At 42.8% G+C, this 21,987-nt stretch overlaps 2 protein-coding genes across 5 annotated transcripts in view; one reads left to right on the forward strand and one right to left on the reverse strand.

Moving 5' to 3' along the window:
- Window positions 1-21,987, forward strand: part of DOCK2 (dedicator of cytokinesis 2) — a 437,527-nt gene that overhangs the window by 224,512 nt on the left and 191,028 nt on the right. The gene's annotated exons all lie outside the window — the stretch shown is intronic.
- The window catches only part of INSYN2B (inhibitory synaptic factor family member 2B), a 117,446-nt gene that overhangs the window by 6,387 nt on the left and 89,072 nt on the right, over window positions 1-21,987 (reverse strand). For 2 of the 3 annotated variants that reach the window (XM_012461119.2, XM_012461118.2), the window contains exons 2-3: window positions 13,138-15,398; window positions 11,952-12,026 (exon numbers count right to left, since the gene is read on the reverse strand). In XM_012461119.2, the coding sequence (XP_012316542.1) occupies window positions 11,952-12,026; window positions 13,138-14,489 (1,427 nt within the window). In that variant the 5' untranslated portion in view covers window positions 14,490-15,398. Of the gene's footprint in view, window positions 1-11,951; window positions 12,027-13,137; window positions 15,451-21,987 lie in introns of those variants that run through there. The other variant, XM_064376546.1, reaches the window with a different exon arrangement.

Genomic DNA, 21,987 nt, shown 5'->3' on the forward strand with positions numbered 1-21,987 from the left:
GCACACCTTACCAGAGGCATCGCTCCTCACCCCTCCCCACCATCTACATTCAGGGAAGAATACACTCTTTATGTTTCTATGGAAACACAGCAGGGTTCCATTATAATCACTGGGATTTAGGGAGCTCCCCACTCCGGCCTTGTGACTGCCCCCACTAGTCTTGACAATTTAAAGGGGATTGAAAGTAACTTTTTCTTCAAGGCCAGGGAAATAGCAGAGTATGGAGAAGTGTGTGTGCTTTGGAAAGAAATTGATTAATGTTTTTTAGGCCAAAGCAATTTATTAACATAAAGGAAAATTGCCACTTTTCTTCTCATTCATCTGTTTGACACACTACAGTTTAGTTTGGAAGGGAGAGGAGGGAGTATATTTTGCTTTGGTGGCAGCTGCCTTATAAATGGGAAGGGGCAGTGCCCTCTCATCTGCTTTTTATCTTGAGGCTGGGTAGAAAAGAGAAGATGCCCTTCTACTTCCTGCTTAGCTACTTATACACCATGCTCAGCAATCCCTTGCAAAAAGGAGTAAGTTGCCAACTTGGTGAAAATTGAAGTTAATTCTTAGCAGAGGGTTGTTCGCAGAGATGGGGACAGACTCTCTGCTTGGGATTTCATCTCAAGGATCCAAATGGCACACTGATAACTTTTCTAACCTCACCTCCTCTTCACGGCTTCCATCTATTCTCTGTACCCTCCCATCTGTACCATCTCCACCATCCACATTCCACATATGCTCTGTATTCCATGCAGGATCATAAGAGGGAACACAAGTGCTGAGTACTGAGTTCGTGCAGAACCCTGGCTTACAGTGGACGGCAAACAGTAATTCAGACATTGTTACAATGCAAGATTCAGGACAGGAGCCCTTGAGAGTGTCCAGGGCATTCAAGGTGCGTGAGTTGGTCCTCCTGAGGATGCATGGGACATGGGGACTGTGGCTCAGTGATGCTCAGTTCCCTGCCTGAGGAGCCTTTGAGCCCTTCACATCCAAGGAAATATCTGAACATGGAGCCACACTGCATTTAGAAAGCGAGCTATGTGTAAACCAGAAATGGTAAGAACGTTCAGGTTTCCCTCTGGAGGGCACCTCACTAATCTAACTGACAGATCAGTGCTCCAGCCATCATGCTTGCTGAAAAGCAGAAAGACGTTTTTCTAGGTAATTGGAAGCAGCAAGAGCCCCAAGTCATGACTTGTCTGGAAGAAGAAACACTGAGGAACAAATAGCAAAAAAAAGATAAGCGCAAGAGCAAACAGCAGAGTGAGGTTCTGGATGCAGGATCTTGGCGGGGTAAGCTGAAGTTGGGTGAGCCACAAGGAGATAAAAGTTGACGTAGAAACAAAGACGCCTCTTAGTTGTATATAACTTTTGAATTTGCAAAGTATTTTAGATCTGTGTTTTTATTTTATCCTCAGGATAGCCCAGGAAGATAGGAAAGTTGTTATGCCCATTTAACAGACAAGCAAGTTGGCAAAGAGAAGTCACACCATAAGTTACAAGCAGAATCTAAACCTGGTGTCTTAGTCTACTTGGGCTGCTATTACAAAATACTACAGACTGGGTGGCTTATACATAACATACATTTTGTTTTTCACAGTTCTGGAGGCTGGTAAGTTGAAAATCAAAGTGCTGTTAGATGGGTGTCTAGTGAGGGCCCTCTTCCTGGATTATAGACAACTGTCCCTCTGTGTCCTGACATGGAGAGGGACCTCTCTGAGTTCTCTTTGTAAGGACACTAATCCCATTCATGAGGACTCCAAGTTCATGACCTAATCACCTTCCAAAGTTTCCACCTCCAAATATCATCACATGGGGCATTAGGAATTAATCTGAATTTGAAGGGTGCACAAGCATCCAGTTTATTCACCTGGTTTCCTGATACCTAGTACTTTGATTTTTTTGTTTAAAGACAGATCAAGTTTTTGGCCAAGGACCTAACTGTTTCTAGCATTTTATTCTAAGGAGAAGAAACAAAAAGAGAGTACCTGAAACACATTAGATTGGGACACGTGGTAATTTAAATGGGTAAAACTAACAATTGTAAGAAGAATGACTGTCATTTGTGGAATGAAATCCGTGTTCTAGACACTGTGTTACAAGTTTACACTCCTCTCATGAATTCTCACAGTCCTATGGGGTAAATAATATTACCTTCATTTCACAAATGAGAAAACTGAAGCAAAGAGAGGTTAAATATTCTGCCAAGGGCATGTAAGTGTAAGTGACAGAGTCAGAATCTGAACCCTGACGGTCTAGCCCCAAAGCTTGTACACTATGATGTACTGGACTGAAAGAACATAGTAATCTGTATCTCTATGAAATCCTGATTGCAAAATGTATAGGATGGCAGTGGTGGAGGTGGCGACCAAGGCCTGGTGCTCCTGGATGACCTCACAGTCCACTGTGGAACCAGACCCAAATTGGGGCTGGGGTGCACAGGGGACCCTTTATGGACCAGCTGACCAGCCTACCTTAGAATAGTCTTTCTCAATTTCAGGGAAGCCTTGGTAGGGAGGCTGCATACTCAAAGAAGGTGCTCACCTTCTGAGGAGGCAGCCTTTTCAGGATAATATCTGCCTCAGCAATCTTGGGTCTGGTGTAGGCTACTGATGTCTCCAGTGAGCCCTTTTGTACTTCCTTCTTAGCAGTGGGTCCCACTCTTTTATAAAGAGACATGCCAACAAACTGCCATCAGCTGTACACTCTAAGCAAGTTGGCCGAGAAGTAAATGATTCATGATGTCTCCCTGAAGACAAACCATCTTCCGAATTCCTCTCCACCTCTTTATCTCTTATTGGAGCATTTCTGTGGTCCCTGTTTCCACAGAACCCAGGTGCACCACTGATTTATTGACCTCCTGCAACTTTCTCTTTTAAAGAATTAGCTGTAAGAATTGATGGATGCAGCGAGCGTAGTTTGGTTCTTGTCCATTTGGATAAATCATGATGCTTACGAAGGCATCTCTGGGGAAGAAATACAGTCTCGATCACAGGAACTTCGGTTTGTATGTTTTTCTCTCCCCAGCCTGGAAGGGATATTGTTCCTAAAACTTTCTCCTAATAACCAGTTTGCTCATTTTTTTATAGGGTATAATTTTGAGCTTCACAACTTGCAGCTATTTCTAATTGGCAAGTCTACCCCTTCTCCTAGGGCATCTATCTTGCTGTTGAGTCTTCAGAAAATCACAGGTTCTCTTCTTGGCACCTATATAAAAGGGGTCAAGTTGCAGAAATCTCTGCTGATAGCTAACTCTGAAAGAAATCTGTGTTCTGGGTTCTGTGACTCTGTGCCAGGAAGATCTGCATGTGAAGCCCTCAGGAAGGGTAGATCCATCAGCTCTGAGAAATTTAACAAACCTATTCACTGATGATACAAGGTCACAAGGAAAGAGGGGAAGGGACAGGCAAGTCTCCTGAAAGTAGGACCTAGTTTTCAGCCCTGGCTTCCTTGGATCTTGGGCAGATCACTTAACCTCTCTGAGTCTCAGTTTCTTCATCTGTAAAATGGGAATATTAATCCTATCCACATTTTAGAGTTCTTGGGAGTCTGAAATGAAATGATAGACATATAGTGTTGGGCAAAATGCCTAGCACAGTGGCTGGCTCAACAAAGAGTAATGATTATTACACTAACTTGAAGGAGAAATAAAGATCGGATCACTCTGTGGTCACCTGTGGCCGCTGTCATTCACTTGTTATTCCTCTGAAATATTCAACTTGTGTAATTTTATATTTATGGCATGTTTCAGCTTCTTTCACTATTAATGCATTAAAATAGGTTTCATGTTTTATTGCAGATAAATTGCTGATGCTGTAAATCCTTCTTCTTTTCCTTTACACGCTAGGGAGAAAAAGAAAGGGATAAAGCCGTTCAAGAGAATCGGAATAGAGACAAATGTCTTGAGAATCAGCCTGCCGGGACTCAGAGAAATTTTACATGTACCCTCAACTTCATGGCTATTTCCCAAAGAGATGATTTAAGCTGTGTTTGCTATTGGTTGTTTTGAGGATGCTGGAGGGTGTTGCCATGACGTTCATGGCCCAGCATTTGAAATAGTGTTGCTCAGTCCATACTGGAATTTGATGAGAGCTGCAAATGCATCTATGATTACTAGAAAGAGCAGATCTGCTGTGTGCCTTTATCATTATTTTTTACTGTGGACTTCATTGCTGGCCAGAGGGAGGACTATGGCTGGAAGACAAGGCTCTCAGAGTTCACCTGGCTCCACACTGGGAGAGCGTCATAAGCAGACAAAAAGAAAATACTAAATAATTTAAGTGAAAAGTTGGCTGCTTAACCCATAGGACTGAGTGCATATTGCATTTCTAGAGAAATGCCTTTTTCTCTGGTTAGGTAATAGCTTTAAGTGGCAGGCAAGGCCAGAGCTCAGTGGCCAAATAGCTTAACCAAGAAGGAAACTCCGGGAAGCACTCTCAGACCACCAACCGTGTGACCTCAGATGGCTCACACAGCTCTGTGGAGCCTCTCTTTCCTCAGTAATGTGAAGCCCTTGCTTTTCTCTTGCAGGGTGCACAGCTGTGAGGCTTTGGCCTGTATTCCAGGGAGCCTTCTTGTTGTAATCTGAATGTGAAAACTGTGAGGGGGATGTGCTAGGAACGAGAATGCTGGTTGCTAGGTTCAAAGGGAGGCTCTTGCAGGGAATCTTCTTTTCAAAATCCAGAAGTCCTTCTGTCTGGTCCGGAAGAGTTATGAGTGGACACATTAATAATGATTAAAAAAAAAAAGTGACCGGGCGTGGTGGCTCACACCTGTAATCCCAGCACTTTGGGAGGCTGAGGTGGGTGGATCACTTGAGGTCAGGGGTTCAAGACCAGCCTGGCCAACATGGTGAAACCCCATCTCTACTAATAATACTAAAATTACCTGGGTATGGTGGCAGGCACCTGTAATCCCAGCTCGGGAGGCTGAGGGAGGAAAGTCACTTAAACCTGGAAGGTGGAGGTTGCGGTGAGCCGAGATCATGCTTACTACACTCTAACCTAGGCGATAGCAAGACTCTGTCTCAAAAAAAAAAAAAACAAAAACCATGATCTGTGGAGTTTGAAGAAATGAGCAGGTGGTGGCGGCAGATTCTGCATGGTATTTAGCTTCATGCATGGTCCTTGGTTCCCAAGCATGGGATGACCATACCCCTGTCCTGATGTGGGGATATAGTGGTAACGGTCAGCACTTGGACACCCACCTTTTACACATGTCTGCTGTTGATCCTCTAGGACTCACCAGAGGGCGGTTCTTAGCATTTGGTCTCTTGGCCAGGAAGCAGAATTAGGTTTTAATTATTCTCAACCTTAATTGGAGGAAAAATGTCAGCCTGGATTGCCAATCAGTTCTGATCTCAGATGAGGCCTGAGGAGCTGAGAGACGTGGGAGGAAGGAAAGGCTACAGCTGAATCCCTTAAGTATTTCATAATATAAGCCTGGGCCCCAGAGTGGCCTGAGAGGGACTCCTTTTCTCTTCTCATTGGAAATAGGAGGCATCAAAAGATAATGCCTGCTCCATGAATAATCCTCTCCTTTCTCTTCCTTCCCTCTCCCTTGCCTCCATTCTCACCTGTATCCAACATAAATAATTGGGTCTATATATGATCATCTAACCCTAAGATCAAAGCCAAGCAGATGTATTAAGAACAAAAGCTAGTTCCCAGGCTATTTTGCAAGCAAGTATTTTTTATTCATGGGCTGGTTGTCGTAAAAGTTTCTAGTAAATCAACTATCTCTTTTCAAGACCCCAATTTTTTACCTAAAAAAACCCCTCAAGCTTTATTCAAACCAATGTTTCCCAGGGAGCTTGCTGCAGCTGCAGATTCCCATCCTCCACCCCACCCACTCTGATTTAGTAACTTTGGGGCTGAAACCCAGCGACCAGTTTTCACAGACACCCAGGAGGTTCCGATGCAGATGGTCCATGACCATACTTTGGGAGCACTGTCTAGGGCCTGTATCTTCAGTGTAAACCCTCATGATGCCCTTGGCTGAGTGGAACTAGCATTCCACTAAGCCCTACTATCCATCAGATGAGTCTGGTGTCTGGAAGGCAGCATGCTATGGAATCTGGCTTGCAGGAAGACAGAACTGTTTTCTGCTGTGGCTGTTGCAATTACTATTTCCAGAATAATTGTGCAAGTGACTCACCTCTCTCAACTTGCCTAATCTGAATGTTGAGCAAGTGTCTGACCCTTCCTGAGCCTCATTTCCTTCATCTGTAACTTTAATTTAATGGGGGTACTTTAATTGATCTCATAGTTGTGAGGATTAAGTGTGAAAACAAAAGGTACTTCAAATGATCAGTAAATAATGGATCCTCAGTAAGTAGTAGCTCTCTTCTTTCTTTCCCTTAAGTTTCAGCCCAACAGATCTCTTTCTTCTGATGTTATCATTGTGAACATCATCAATTAAAGTCAAATAAACTGGCCTCCGATTATGAGGATTTAATCTGAGTGTACTCATTTCCTTTTGTTGAAATTACCACAAAGTTAGTGGCTTAAAACCACACAGATTTCACTGTTACAACTCTGGAGGGCAGAAGTCCTTCAGAGCTGCAAATCAGGGTGTCAGCAGAACTGTGCTCCTTCTGGAGGCTCTAAAAGAGAACACATCCCTTGCCTTTCCTCACTTTTAGGGGCTGCCACTCTCCTTAGCTTGTGACCACGGCACTCTGACCTCTGCTTCTCGCATCACATCTCCTTCTCTGACTCTGATCCTCTGACCTTCCTTCTTTCTCTGGGGTCCTTGTGATTATACTGGACCCACCCAGACTATCCACCCTGCTCTCCTCATTTGAAGTCCTTTGCTTAATCTCATCTGCAAAGTCCCTTTTGTCAAATAAGGTCACGTTTGCGAGGGTCCATGAGTTAGGAGGTGGTCTTCTTAGGCATTAGTGTGCCTACAAGCCTGGGTTTTGATAGTTACCATTAGACATTTAGCAAGAGAATCTGAAGATCTGATGTTCTAATTCCTTCTCCCAAAGAGATCACTGGGACAGTTCAGACATTAGAGAAAAGATTTATTTTCACCTGCAGGGAGTTTTGTGATTCCTCACATTCAAACTTTGCCTTTCCCACCACAGCCAGGGTGTCAGATGGCCTGGAGAAACAAGTGTTTCAATGTCCTATGAAAGTGCAGCAAGCTCTCTCAGTCATCAAAAAAAGGTTCTCCCTTGTTGAAAGTATGTGGCATTCCAGTTATTTTTAAAGCGGCAATCCATGTGCTTACATTCAGTTTAAGAAGATCTGTTGAGAACCTGCTACATAGAAGCCCTCCTTCCTAATAAGAATATTCGCTTAATCCTTCATTTCCCCACCCAAGGGTGGGAGTGTACACAAATGGTAACAATGACTTTACTTCTGGACAATCTAAACAGCTGTCTCAAGTCCACTACTGCTTTTCCTTCCTCCCCTAGTCAGTAGAGGCATTTCTTTATTTAATAAGAACCTACTGAGCACCAACTATGTATGAGACACTTATCCATGACTTTGAGAGACTAACCATTTGCTGAAGGAAAGGAACTCATAAACACTGCATTACAATGCAATAGGATCAGCGACCTAGCAGAGGAGGGCTCATGGCATGGGGGTCTTTCAGGGGAAGGATTGTAAGATTGTCCAGATAACTGACATTTAAGCTGCAAGACTGAGAACTATCCAGATAAAGCAAGGCAGAAAAGACATCCTAAGAAAGCAAGGGAACTTATCCAAAGGCACCGGGCCTGACGGAGCCACCAGCTGAGCACCTGGGTCCCCACAGCTGGAGGGGAGCCCCAGACTAACCAAACCAGGACCAGATTGTTTAGCAGGGGAGTGACATGGTCAGATTCTACTCTTCAGGTGCAAGTTAGCAATCTGCAGGGAGGATTACTTGAGGTAAGGCAAAAGAGATCTATGCCCCAAAGATCAGTTAGCATTCAAGTGACAAATGATGAGAGCCTTTTTTGAACCTGAGGCAGAGGAATTGGAGCGAAGGGGTTGGATTGAACAGTTGGAGTCTGTAGCTTATTTGGTGTATGTGGTGAAAAAGAGTATGTCACGGGCGACTGTGATATCTTTATGGACTTGCCTCTTGGTCAATGGTGTTAAACAAAGTAAGAAATATGGGAAGAAAATTAATTTTGTGGTGAAACAGGTGTGTTTGGGGATATGACAAATTTGAGTTGCCTTGGGATATTAAGTAGAAATGTCTGTATGCAATTGGTTGAACATTTTAGATAGGTAGATGAAAGATAGATGGATGAGGATAGATTGATGTAGATATCAGATACAAGATGATGGAAAGTGGCGCCATGGAAATAAAGTCCATGAGTGCAGTTGAGGTTATGGGAAGAGACCAAGAAGAAGAGGAGCAGCCTGTCCAGGTAGCCCCTGGACAAACAATAGCTCTTCTATCTCTCTCACTTCTCTAGCACCTTTCAAATTCTACATGGCTGACCTTTCTCTTCACCCACTGGAAATGGTAAGCTTGCAACTCTGTCTTTCTAATTCCTGAGCGGCATGCTTGGATGGTAGATGAAAAATTTTCTGGGAAAGACCTCTTATTATTTTCCTTTAAAACATATTGGAGACATTTTATAACTTAAACCAAACAACTTTTTCCTAGGAGTTATGTCTAGAAAAGAAATGCATGATCTATGTAGTCAAAGACCTCTAAAGAAGCTCTACTGACTATTTTTAGCGTGAATGTAAAGATGAATGCTGGAGATATGGCTGGAAAAGTAGAGAAACGGGGTGGGAGAAGGAGGAGCAAGAGGCTTAGAGAGACCTCATGCCCTTGAGAAGAGGAAAAGGAGCCGATTCATTAGGGCACCATTTCCCAAACTTCAATCACTTGTTCTCCACCTTCATGGTTTTTGCAAGATTCCCCATGCTATCTACACAATTATTCACTTCACTTTCTTTCTCTGAATCTATTCACTTTTTAAATTTAAAAACCTGTTTTATATAAAACAGGCAATATCACTTTTGGAAATGCAGACCTGCATCTATTACAAAAAGTATTTAAAAGGACTAGTTTTAAAAGTGAAAGCTTTCTATAAAAAAAAGTAGCTAGATAACTATTGCTTGCCCAGGGCTGTGAACTTGAGACCTGCTCTCTCTTTGCAGAGAAATGTGATAAGCCAGCATTAGGAAGGTTTTAAAGACATTCTAATGCCAAACCCAGATTTTCCCCTCTAGGTTATTTGAAGGATTGAAATAAATTTGAAAAGAGAACAACTTTCTTGCTAAGGAATTTAACGTTATTTAATCTTGGGTCCCATGGTGGCATTCACTCAACGCTTTAGGTAACTTGTGCTAGGATTAATGCTAAGGAGAAGTGAAGGGAGTGATTGGGGCCTAACAGCCTGGAATCACTTGTGGTTTAGAGCCAACTGCCACTCACTTCTCATAGAGTCTACGGCAGTCAAAGCAAGAGATTCCATTCACCTTCATGTACAAATTCCCTGCAAGCTCCTGAGAGCCATGCATAGAATCTCTAGGTATTGGTGTTGGGGCTCTGCTCTTGGTGAGATAGGATGTATCCAAGTGTTCAATGGTAAGAGGAGAGCCAAGGAGGCTCAGGGAGCAGAGAGAATGAATTAGATAGAACCAGATGACCCCACATGTCTTGATAGGAGCAAGCAGCATAGCCATAGCCTCCAGCTGGTGGAGCCTCTGGGAAATACCACTTAGGAAACCATATGCCTGGCTAACTTAGCAGCAGCATCTCCAGAGAAGACCCAGTGGGCAATCCATCATGTGCTCATCTGCTTTATGTACAGTGACATGCATTGAGCATATCCATCATCACAGAGAGAGATTGCAGCTTAACAAGGCCTGGGGATGAGTATTTCACATCATTTACTCATTTGTTTCTAAGATCTGACTTTCCAGGACACAAAGCAAGTTTGAAGTCATTTGAAATGTTTTCTTAAGAAAATGATAACTCTCATCTCCCCACTGTTACTACAATGGGGATGTTGTTGAGTTCTCATTGCTTTCATCAAATTAATTGCCCATTCCCTCGCAGTGGCTTAGATACAAGGGTATAGATTCTGTCTGGGAGAGCAGTCTGGCTTTGAATAGTAATGAGGGATATATGCATACTATTGCTGTTCTTCTGGAAAGGAAGGTATGCATGAAGGTTTGCTAACCCATCCAGGGGTGTAACTTAATTTAGAATGTTTGCTCAAGATGTTTGAAGTAAGTGCTAGAAAAATGCAAACATTCTCAGACTTGTTGGAAGGTCATAGTTTAGCCAAATATTGTTACTTTTAATTCAGCTTAGAATATCAGAATGTCAGAACTAAAAGGGACTCTTGGGACCGTCTAATTAAAGACCCTCATTTTTCAGATGAGGAAAATGACTTGCCCAAGGCCAGGTCATGAATCTCATAGTAGACTTGGAAATCACCACTTGCCCTTTTTACTTCTATAGGCCAAATAAAAAATCATTTTAAGGTAATAGAAAATACATCATCTGGCTGTGGGAAAGAAGAGGGACTATTCAAGATTTAAATGGAGGCTAGTTCAAATTAATTATGCTTGTTTGTGATGAATAGTTTTGTCCTCTCTGTCTAGACATTTAATAATTTGTGTCTTCCTAATGATTAGAAAATTTGCTCAAGAGAAGAGATGTAAAAAAAGAAGCACCAAAAAGGGAGCAACTGATGAAACTTCCTACTTAGACTTTCCTATGCTGTAGAGCTCTTCCAGAAGCCCTTTTTTGAAGGAAGACTTCACATTGAGGTGAAAGGCACTTATCTTTCCTGAATCTTCTGTTATTTGATAAAAACAGGTGGCTCCTCTTTGTAAGGAGCTGATAGGTTCAATGAAAAGTTGCTCAAGGCCCTGCCTAAGTGCACACACCCCCTGCCTTCCAGGCACATGGTCTCTTACTCAATGATATCTCAGGATTCTGCCAGAGGGAATGAGAAGTTTTAAAAGAAGACATAGGCAGCCCAATTAGGCTCCAGTTTGCTCAGGCCCTGAGCTGCCAGTTTTCCGCAAAAAGAGAAATATAATGGAGAAAGCAAAATTGTTCACTTTGATCAACAAAATGAGATGTCATCAACTGAAATGACTGCTTTTGACCACTTTTCTGCTATGCCATTGAAAGTGGGCTTCCAGCTAAGGGGGCATTGATCTTTCTAGTAATAACAGGTATAAGCCCTTGGATTTGTGCAGAGGTTTGCAGTTACAAAAGACGTTCACATAGATTATTTCATCTGGTCTTCATGGCAACTCTGAATGGGGATAATTGTTCTCTATTCAGATAAGGAGTGTGAGCCTAAATTAAGTTAGCTGATGTCAGACTTGGGGATTAAAACACAGATCTTTGACTCCAACTTTACACTGTATATCATGTTTCCCTTTTGTCACTTATAAAAGTCTACTTTACTGCAGTAAACTTACTCTGTGCTAGAAGGAAATGACATACTTAGAAGTGAACATAAAGTTCTTATCACAGTTCTTGACTGTGCCAAGTAAGTGCTTGGCATGGGATAGCTATTGTTGAGGAAGAAGCAGTGTGGTGGAATAATTAAGATCACAGGTTTGGGATTTGAAAAATCTGGATGTGAGTCCTGAGTCTGGCCCTTTGTGTTCTCAGAAAATACTCTGTGTGAGCAAGACCAAATGGCTTAACTTTCCTGAGGGTGGAATGAGATGCAAATGTGCATGCCAAGCTTACCATGATGGCTGCACTTGGTGTTTGGTAAGTGTAGAGATGATTACATTCAAAGGGTATGCTCATAGACTTTGTTGTAAGGAAACAAAACAGTCCCTGCCTTGGAACCAGATGTTAACATTTCATAGTTAAATACCTTGTTATTTTAGTCTCAGATATTCAAAGGCCTCCTATTTTTGCCTCTCTCTTGACTTTCTGCATTTAAGAGTTTGCTAGAGCGTTCAGTGGAACCTATGGCTTTGCGGTCTACAGAGAAGGCCTCGCTTGTGGCCAGGTACCTGTATATGATGCACGCCGTGTTCTGGCAGGTACTGCAATTGTTGAGATCTTGGCCAGTTCGATAAAAGTTGCGCCTGCAAGACAGAGCATTTGCTGAATAAATCTATGGGCAAAAGCCACGTGGGCCACAAACATTCTACCTACTGGTTCCTTAGTCCCTATAGCACAGGATTCACAGTGCTCTGAAGTTGCATGACCATTACAAATAAGGAAACAAGAAAGTCATGGCAATAGGAGCTCACATTTCTAGAAGGCTTTATACATGTTTAAAGACTTCCCAACCTGAGAATTTTTTCATGCTGACAACAATCCTGTGAGATGATGGATTTTGCAAGTGAGTAGAAGGGAGATTATTAAAAATCTGACCTCTTAGTTCAGTACATTTCTGTCTGCATCATCACAGTGTTTCTCTCTTATATGGCAGTGCTGATTCTGATTTATACAGCAAACGCCAGTTAATTACTTCTCTCTCCTACCCTTTTTGATGTGCTTTAACCATTGCTTATTCTCTGTCTTTAGAGAGCACTTTCTAGAGGGACGAGCATTTCACATCTAATCAAATAACTGTCTTTTCCTCCTATACTGGTGCTGAGTCACCCAGGAAAGCATTTTGTGACTTTTTTCTCTTTTCGGAAAATGAACTGTGCAAAATGAATTGTGATCTCATTTCAGTTCCAATTAGTTGGTTATTGATGGGCCAGCCCAAGTCATCAAAGTGGTCCTACACGGGAAGGTCAATAGTAAACTGAATGGCCACCTGAAGTCCTTTGTCACAATGACACAAAGAACGGAAATACTGTGCAAATGCAGTAACTTGCTAAGAGGAGGGGGCTGGGGAAGTGCCTTCCTGCTGTCACTTCCCTCCATCATGTATCAACGGAACCCTCATCTTCTTAAAAATCATTTTTGATCCTACTGCTTCACTGCTGCCTTTCCCCATTCTGCTAACACCTGAAAACGAAAAAAAAAAACAGCAGTAGAAATCCGCAAAAATCCACCAAAGCCTAGAACTAGATGAAATTCTATTAGAGAAAAGGGAGGGTCTGCGGTTATGATTTGGGGAAACAACAGTACTTCAAACATTTTGGAGACATTTTTACTAAAGATACCAATGCTGTATCTGCTCTTGTGTTGGCAGATGACTTCACCCAGTCATTTTTAATAGGGAAAAAAAAATCCCCTTACCCTTCAGTGAGAGCTCGAGCTTTCTCCAAGTCTTGAATTACATTCAATAGGACTTTAATTTTCTCTTGGTTCGAGTGCAGAGATTCCTCCACGGATTGCAGCCGGCCTTGGAGGTCGCAGAGTTCACCCCGTGCCAGGTGAATTTCATTAATGTCACTAATCTCCCTGTTGCTCTGAAGTTTGGTCTCACTCCTTGGAAGAAAGGATGGGAGGTGATTACTTCCTGGACAATTTGGAAACTCCAGGGTGTCTGACTCTGGAGGGGTGGGGTTGTTTGCCATCTGCTCCTGACACCCAGGGGCAGATTTTGATGTACTGTTAGTTTTGAGTGACAACAGATTCTGGTGACTATTACTTGATGAAGGACAGTCTGAGGTTCTTCCTGGGTGGGCTGGCTGGCTGTGGGAGCCTGGTAAGGGGGAACTGTGAGTCCGTGGAGGTGAAGGAATACACGTTTCCTTTGACTGAGATGACAGTGGGCCAAGGTCTTTGTCATCTGAGTTGTCTTTGGGCAAAAGCAATTCAGGTTTAAGTTTCTCTGTTCCTGGTGTGTGGCTGGCACCGCTGGTGGCACTTAAGCAGGAGGTGGATTTTTCCGAATCTGGTGGAGTCACCCTTCTCCCACCACCTGGACATGTGTTGTCCAAAGGGCGTATGGAGTTACTTACTTCAGCTGACCTATCTGGGCTGACAGCAGACTCTCTAGCTTCCCAGGAAGGACTGTGATAAATATCATCTGGAACCTGAATGGCAGCTGTGGCTTTCTCTAAGGACCTCCAAGTTCCTGCTTCCAAGCATATGCTAACAGGCCCATTGCTTTGCACCTTGGGGACCCTCGGGAGGAATGCATGGGACACTTTGATCCTTCGAGGCCCATCCTCAAGATGCTGAGCCAACCTTAAGTAGGCTAGGTCAGAAGACACAATGTCCTGTTCAGAGAGGTTGCCGTTGACCTGGATGGCACTTTGGGATGCTGTCGGCATTTCCACCAGGGACTTGCTGGCTGTGAGTTTCTTCCTTTTGAAAACTGGGAAATGCTTCCTGAGACTGGGGGAAGTTTGGATCGCAATGTTGCGAAAGTCCCCTGCCTTCTGGGACCTGGGGAAGGAGAGCGAATAGGTGGGGGGATGATGGTGCCTGGTTGCTTGAGTCTTCCCCATCACAGCCGGGTCTTCTGGAGTTTGGACGTCAACCTCAGCTAGGCCAGTTGGATTCTTAGTGGTCCCATCGTCCTTGAATCTCACCTGCTGGGATTTGCTCCTGCGGTGGTGAGGTTGTTTCACAAACTCCACTGACTCTAGACTGTTGCGCTTTAGAAGCACAGGTCTCACTTTCATATTTTGCTGGGCCATTGAGCCTCAGTGGGAAGGACCAGGACCATACACTTCTCCTAGACACATCTCCCTTAGGTCTTTGGAGTAGTATCTAATGATGGCATCTCAGACATAGAGAACTGCAGGCCAGGTTGGAGTGGTCCTCTTCTTTTAGTATGGGAAATCCCGTTGGCCATTCCCAGCCTCTAGAGTCTACGTAGGAGCTATCTGTAATGCTTCCCCTGTAGTTAAAATATTAATTCATTGTAGTCATAATTGCTGCTTGGAAAAACAAATGAGTTAGGCTAACTACTAAACATCTGATCTACCAAGAGAGCTGGGAGGCTGTTGATCAAGGGAGGCTGGCACGTGGTTCTGATCTTGGAAGAAGCGGGCCGTCTTGAATAAAAAGACAACAAAAGTACCATTTAGGGGGTAGTGCCAGACTCTCAGTGAATGAATTCCAAAAGAAACCTGCTACATCTAGAATATACGGCTTTTTTTTTCCCCAGAGCATTAATTTCCGGTGTAAAACTGTAGGAAACTTAAACACGTCTTCTTTTCATAGCAGGTAAATAGGTGGACAAATAAATGAGCTGGGGGTTTGCTTCTTTGATGATACATGGTGCTCCCAAGGGAACACTTCCATTTATGTCAATCACAAATTCCTCCTTTGGGGCCATTGTTTGCTTTCATGCTGTCTCTCTTTTCTTCAGTGAAGAAAACTTATCTTCCTAAATAGCCTCACAAAACCCAGTGGGATATGACGAGGACAGAATGGAGGAATCATAGGGGATTCAGTGGACAGGGTCCCTGTCGTGGTGTCTTGGCTGAAGTTCACATGTGGGCACAGTAAGCTATGTCTGCAGCCTCCAGGATGATGTATGTTTGCTTGGCCTCAAGGGCTGGGGTCTGAGACAAGCCAGCCTGCAAGCAGGCGAGGAGCACCTGAAAGGGAAGAGACAGCAGTCACCACTGAGAAGGCAGTTTCTGTGGACCTGGGTTTCTCTTCAAATTCCAACTTCCTAGCTAAGTATTTTGAGTGGAGGATCTAGGAGTAAGTGAACCACGTGGCCCTTCTCTCTGTTCTCCTTGTGAGCCAGGCACTTTGTGGGTGCAGGGCCATGGAACGAAATGCCTGTCTGCCTGGACCCTTTTCTGTCTCCACTCCCACACATCACCCAGCCAACTCTTACTCATCTGTCAAGTCCCAGCAATTTCTCAGGGAGCCTTTACAATGACTCCCCCTTACTCACATATCCAGTGCCTGACCACATCAGGGCCCATTGTACTTCCTCATCACATTTTTCACAACCTAATTGCAGCTGTTATTAAATGAGCATTTGTGTATGTATTTATTTAGTGTGCATCTCCTCCACTACCCTGTAGATTCCAGGAGGGCAGAGGCTGGAACCATCTCCTCCACTGCTTGAGTATTCCCAGCCCTCTTTCCAGCTCACTATAGGTGCTTAAGGAGAATTTGTTGAAAGAGTGGATGGTTGGATAAAGGGAAGGTACTTCTGAAGCAAGGGAGAACCTGGGCATGAGGAGGGTGGAGGTCCTAGGGTATCCTGCTAGGGCAACAGGACCTGTGGACTCGTTCTGCTATGACTGCAACATTTACTTAAGGACAAGGTTTTCCACTGATGTCTTCATATCTTACTGCTTCCCAGGAGATAAATGTGCAGGAACTTCTCTGAGGAACAGCTACCTCATAATAATGATAGCCACCATTTATTGAACATGTACTTTTACCATGCTGAGAACTTTACATGTGTTAATTAGAATAACTCATATTTACTGAGTACTAACTGATGTGACAGGTGCTGTTTTAAGCACTTTCCAAGCCATAACTCATTCATTAATCACGCACTACTCTATAAGGGTAGATAATATTTTTGTCCCCATTTACAGTTGAATAAACTGAGGCCCAGAAGGGGTAAGTAACTTGCCTAAAGTTACTTACAACAAATCCGTGAGGTGCCATTATCCCCTTAGACATACGGGGAAATTGAAGCTCAGAGAGGGTAAGTGCTCAGTAAGGGAGCTAGAATTTGAACCTAGGTGTCTCTCATTCCAAAGTCCACATTCTTAACCATGAGGTTATGACTCTGCCCTTTTGGGATCTCCCTCATATGTTGACAGTTGCAAGGACAAGGGTAAAAGACCCTTGCAGATCTGGAGAGATGCAGGGAACTGCTTGCTGGCCTTGCTGTGGCAAAGCAAACCAGAGGGTTTGCTGCAAGTCAGAGGGATCACAGTGGCACTGAGATGAGGAGAGTTCTAAGGCTGTCTGGGTTGACTAAGGGATTTTTAAAGAAAATAAAAGTAATAACCCACAAGTATTTGGATGGCTCTGAGAAAGTAGTCTGTCTTAGAACTCAGCTGTATTAGTCTGTTTTCACACTGCTAATAAAGACATGCCCGAGACTGGGTAATTTATAAAGAAAAAGAGGTTTAATGGACTCCCAGTTCCACGTGGCTGGGGAGGCCTCACAATCATGACAGAAGGCAAAGGAGGAGCAAAGTCACATCTTACATGATGGCGGCCGGCAAGAGAGAGAGCATATGCAGAGGAACTCCCCTGTATGAAATCAGCAGATCTTGTGAGACTTATTCACTATCACAGGAAAGACCTGCCCTCATGATTCAATTACCTCCCACCAGGTCCCTCCCACTACACATGGGAATCATGGTAGCTACAATTAGAGATTTGGGTGGGGACACAGCCAAACTATATCACCAGCCAGCCTTACCATACAGCTAGAAACCTTTGCTCCATAAATGGAGACTATTACTAACATTTTCTGTCATACTATTTGGGTTGCTCATTGTGAGTGCAGCCTAAACTTTGTCTATCATACTTCTGCTTTCCCTAAGAATTGCTAGATAGTGCTCATAGAAACTTTGGTTTTTCCTGCTCCTACATGCCTTGAGAGAGTCCAACTAACCCAGCGAAGCTCGGAGACTGTGTGGCAGGTCCTGGAAGAGACTTGGATTCATCTAAAATGCTAATAAGTTGTCAACTAGTCAACAACCCTTGCAACTAACTACTGCTCACATTCCAAGTGTACCTTAGAACTGGATTCAAACCTTGCCCCTCACTGGCTGAAGGACTTTGTGTGTTTTTAATCTGTAAAGTGGGGATGACGTAACACAGACACAAACTCATGAGTCTGATGAGAAGTCACTAAGACTGTGTATGCAAAGCTCTCAGACCAGAGCCTGGCACACATTAGGCAATCTGTGCGTGTTTCCTACCATTGCCCTTATCACTATTGCAATCACCTGCAGCCAGGGCTTCTTACTGTGAATGCCAGTGTGTGTGTGGATGTGCTATTTCTGGGGAGAGGGACCATAGCTTTCAGCAAAGCTCAGGGAGCTCTGTGAGTCTGAGTGGTGGATGAACCACCATCTGTAGCTTTTCCAGAGCAGGTAGAGCCATCATGGGACAGAATGAGCAGTTTCATGAGCAAGTGATTCCTCATTTGCCTTGCCTGTTTGAAAAGCAGGGTTGGCTTCTGACAGTGGCATCATCACATACCTCCCTGAGGAGATGAACCTACTGCTCATGAGTTGCTTTACACAAAAATCCCAAACAACCCAACTTTTAAAATTGGTTCTATGTTTCAGTGACTTTGTGTAGAACTTTTAGGTCTGGGAGAATCCAGTAGTCACTTTCCTCGGTCCCTGACTAAATCCTTTCTGTATCTTCCTCCTCAAATAATAATTAAGCCAGCCTGGATACCTGTGATGATGGGGAGCTCAGTACCCAATTCCCTAGTCTATAATAGTTATTTTCATTAACAGTAGCAAATATGTATTAAAATCTTACTGTTAAGTGCTATGTTAGCACCTGGCATTTAATCCTCAAAGTGACCTTCTGTATATATCCCCATTTTGCAGAGTAAGCAGTTGAAGTTTATGAGATGGTCACATGCCGGAAAACATGCAGCTCATACTCTTCATCTGTGTGCTGCAGAGCCTGGATATTTATATGTCTACCTTTGCGGTTTCCTTGACTAATTGTCTTTTGCCTTCTTAACTGCTCGTTAGCCCTCATTCTGGGAACAATAACTCACACAGGCTACGACTGTCTGAGGCTGGTTTTCATAAGAGCTAATGTCTAATACACTGATTATGTGCCAGGCATTTTGATTGGTGTGTTTCATTTACTCTCTTCCTTAATCCTATGACACTGTTAGAGGCAGGCGCAATCAGTTCCCCATTTTGTAAACTGAGGAAACTGAGGCTCAGAAGGTTAAGATATTTGTACCAAGTTGTTCATACTAGTAAGTGATAGGGCTGACATTTGGACCCACAGACTGACCCGGAAGCACAGGCTTCTCACCATTGGGCCTTTCTGCCTTCTTTAAGACTGGAAAGACTAATATTTTTGTGCAAGGCTAGAAAGCATGTTTCAAACTCCCCCTACATTTCCATTCTGAAAGTCAATCATTATTCTGGTGTTAGCCCTGCCTTTTCTCCAGGAAATTATGTATCCTATAGATGTTTTCTTTTGATCTTTAAAAGCAGTTGGTTTTCTTCTTGTAAAGATATTATTCATTCATTATAAAAATAAATAATAATAATACAAATAAACAAAAAATGGAAGAAAAAAATCACCTGAAATCTTACCGCCCAGAAAGAGCCACAATGCACCAACAATTTGGTGACATTCATTCTAGGCATCTCCCTGTGCAATGCTTGCACAGAGCAATGGACAGACAAGCCTATGGACAGAAAGCCTTTTTATCACTGAACAACCTGGAGAAAGTTACACATTATGGCTTACAGGTCACACTGTCCTTTTAAGTAGGTTAACATGAATTTCTTGTCTAGTTATACAATTATCTATATAGTATTTTTGTAGTTATTTCAGTTGTCTCTAAATATTTGGTATTATTGGTAATTCTATAAATAACATTTTTTTTCCTATGTGAATCTTGGAGCACTTGTCTAATTATCTCCTTGGAATAAATGCCTAGAAGAAGAATTAGTGAGTTAAAGTAGCCATACATTTTACATTTTGTTGACACTACCATGTTACCACTCATCCTTCCATAAAGTTCTACTAGTATGCAATCCTGCCATTCCTGAATGAGAAGTCCTTTCACCAGGACCTCCTTGTTACTGAGTTTGGTCAAGTTGTGATCATTGCTTTTGTCATTGCCAATAAAGTAGAAAAGAAATTGTATCTCATTATTCTCGATATGTAATTTATTTAAGATTGGAAATTTTTTCACCTTTATTGGTTTTACACAACATTTGGCACAAGTAAAGATTGAAAAGTTGAAAATAAAAATGTGGATAGTCAAGCAAATGTGGAAAATCTCATGTCCTAGCAGAACCTAGGACATTTAGGAAATACAAAATCTTCTCTTTACAAAAACATTTTGTGTCCCAACTCTTCTGCCCTTGATGTCCACTGTGACCCTTGCACAAACACATCCTGGGGGATATACCTGGCTAAAAGGACCCTCTGGAGCCCCTTAAGTCTTATGGGCTCCCAGCTGTCCATTAATTCACAGTTCCCCGGGCATTGGTGGTTAGGGCTAAATGAATATCTTGGCCAGAATCCAGAATTGTTCCCCAGAGGTAGTCACAGTGGCCCTGCAGCTGGGAGTTATTGCTGATCTTTGCAACACTTTATTCTGTCCTCCCTTGATTATTGACTTTAGTGAACATGAACCAACTGTTTGTGTTCCAGCTATGACTTGGGCCCACATCAGATGGTCCTCATGGAATCAGTGTCCATTCAGTAGACATAGAAGCATTTCACAATATCTCTGTAGGTCACAAACTGTGGGCTTTCTCCAGAATTCCTGCCCATTCCTCTTTTCTCAGTGTATTTAGGGAATACAGTGAGGCATTAAATGCATAGGCTTTCGCTTATGATTTTTAAAAGCAGTTGGTTTTCTGCTTATAAAGATATTATTCATTTTCTTTTTCTCAATGAGACTCTTCCACTTTCTGACTATTGACGTGGAATAAGTGACTTGATCTTTGTAAAGCCACCTAGACTGGTTGTAAGAATTAAATGAGATAATCTATATGAAATGGTCAGCATAGTCAGTGTGTACTCTTCGGACAGAACCCAGCTGGTAGCCAGGAGATACTTGTGAGTTGGTCTTGGTTCTCTCGCTTTTCCTTGAAATAGTAAACTGTAGGTGCATTCGTGGGAAGGAATGTGCAAGGGTTGTATTCTCAGGAGTCCTACTCATCTCCCTGCCGTCTCTGTACTTTGTGTACTTTGACATCGTGCTTGTCTATCTATATTGTGATGATCTGCTGACTTCTAGCCTCCTCAACTAGACTATAAGCTCCTTGAGAGACACATGGTGATGGTCTACTCTCAGTCCTTACCCTCAACTTGACACAGAGAGGATCACAATCGTTCTTGTAAAACAAATAAATATGATCCTGTATTATCTAATTTGTCTTAGCTTCTATGATATGGAATAGTCAGATAGTAGAATGGAATAAATAACTAATTAACTAATTCACATAACTAATTAAGAGTGAAGGAACTAATTCACTTCCAACATTTTTTTTCCCTTTCAAAGATTATCAGTAGGTCTCGTGTCTGTTCTGTAGTCTACCATGCTTTCTCTATTTATGACAAATCTCATTTGGTTAAACATTATTGAGATTCTGTCATGATGTGGGCACTGTAATAAATACTGTGGAGATTCCAAGGAGGAAAAAGACCTGACCCTTATTGTAGTATTAAAAAAGGACCTTGTGTCCTCATTGTTCAACACCCACCTATGAGTGAGAACATGTGGTGTTTGGTTTCTGTTCTTGTGTCAGTTTGCTGAGAATGATGGCTTCCAGATTCATCCAAGTCCCTACAAAGGACACGAACTCATCATTTTTTATGGCTGCATAGTATTCCACGGTGTATATGTACCACATTTTCTTTGTCCAGTCTATCATTAATGGGCATTGGAGAAGAGCGTCACACACTGGGGTCAGTTGTCGGCGGGGGGTAGGGGAGGGACAGCGGAGGGTGGGGAGGGATAACATGGGGAGAAATGCTGGATATAGTATACACCTAAAGTAAAATTTTAAAAAAAAGGACCTTGTAATGCCAACCTCATATGGAATCGGTCCCTGGGAATTGTACAAAATGTTATATAGGGTTGGGGAGGACTTAGAGGAAGGTATCTAATTCATTTCATGCATCCACATTCTGCCTTAGGTATCAGGGTGTTTTACCTGTTAACTGGGGTTCAAGCTATACTTTATGCCAGGAGTCAGCATGTTTCTTTCTTTAAAGGGCCAGATAGTAATTATTTCCATCTTTGCTGGCCACATAGTTTCTGTTGCAACCATTCAGCTCTGCCGTTGTAGCAAGAAAGAAGTCATAGACAACATGTAAACAAATGGCTCTGGTTGTGTTCCAATAAAATTTCTTTTATAAAATATGCAACTGAATGGATTCGGCCTAGGAGCCATAGTTTGACAACCCCTGCTTTAGACACTGGGAATTCATTGGTGGTTTTTGAGCAGGAGGCTCTTGGGTTGTTTTTCA

The sequence above is a fragment of the Aotus nancymaae genome, unplaced genomic scaffold, assembly GCF_030222135.1.
Source record: "Aotus nancymaae isolate 86718 unplaced genomic scaffold, 86718_ANA_hifiasm-v0.15.2.pri h1tg000015l_1, whole genome shotgun sequence".
NCBI classification, from domain to species: Eukaryota; Metazoa; Chordata; class Mammalia; order Primates; family Aotidae; genus Aotus; species Aotus nancymaae.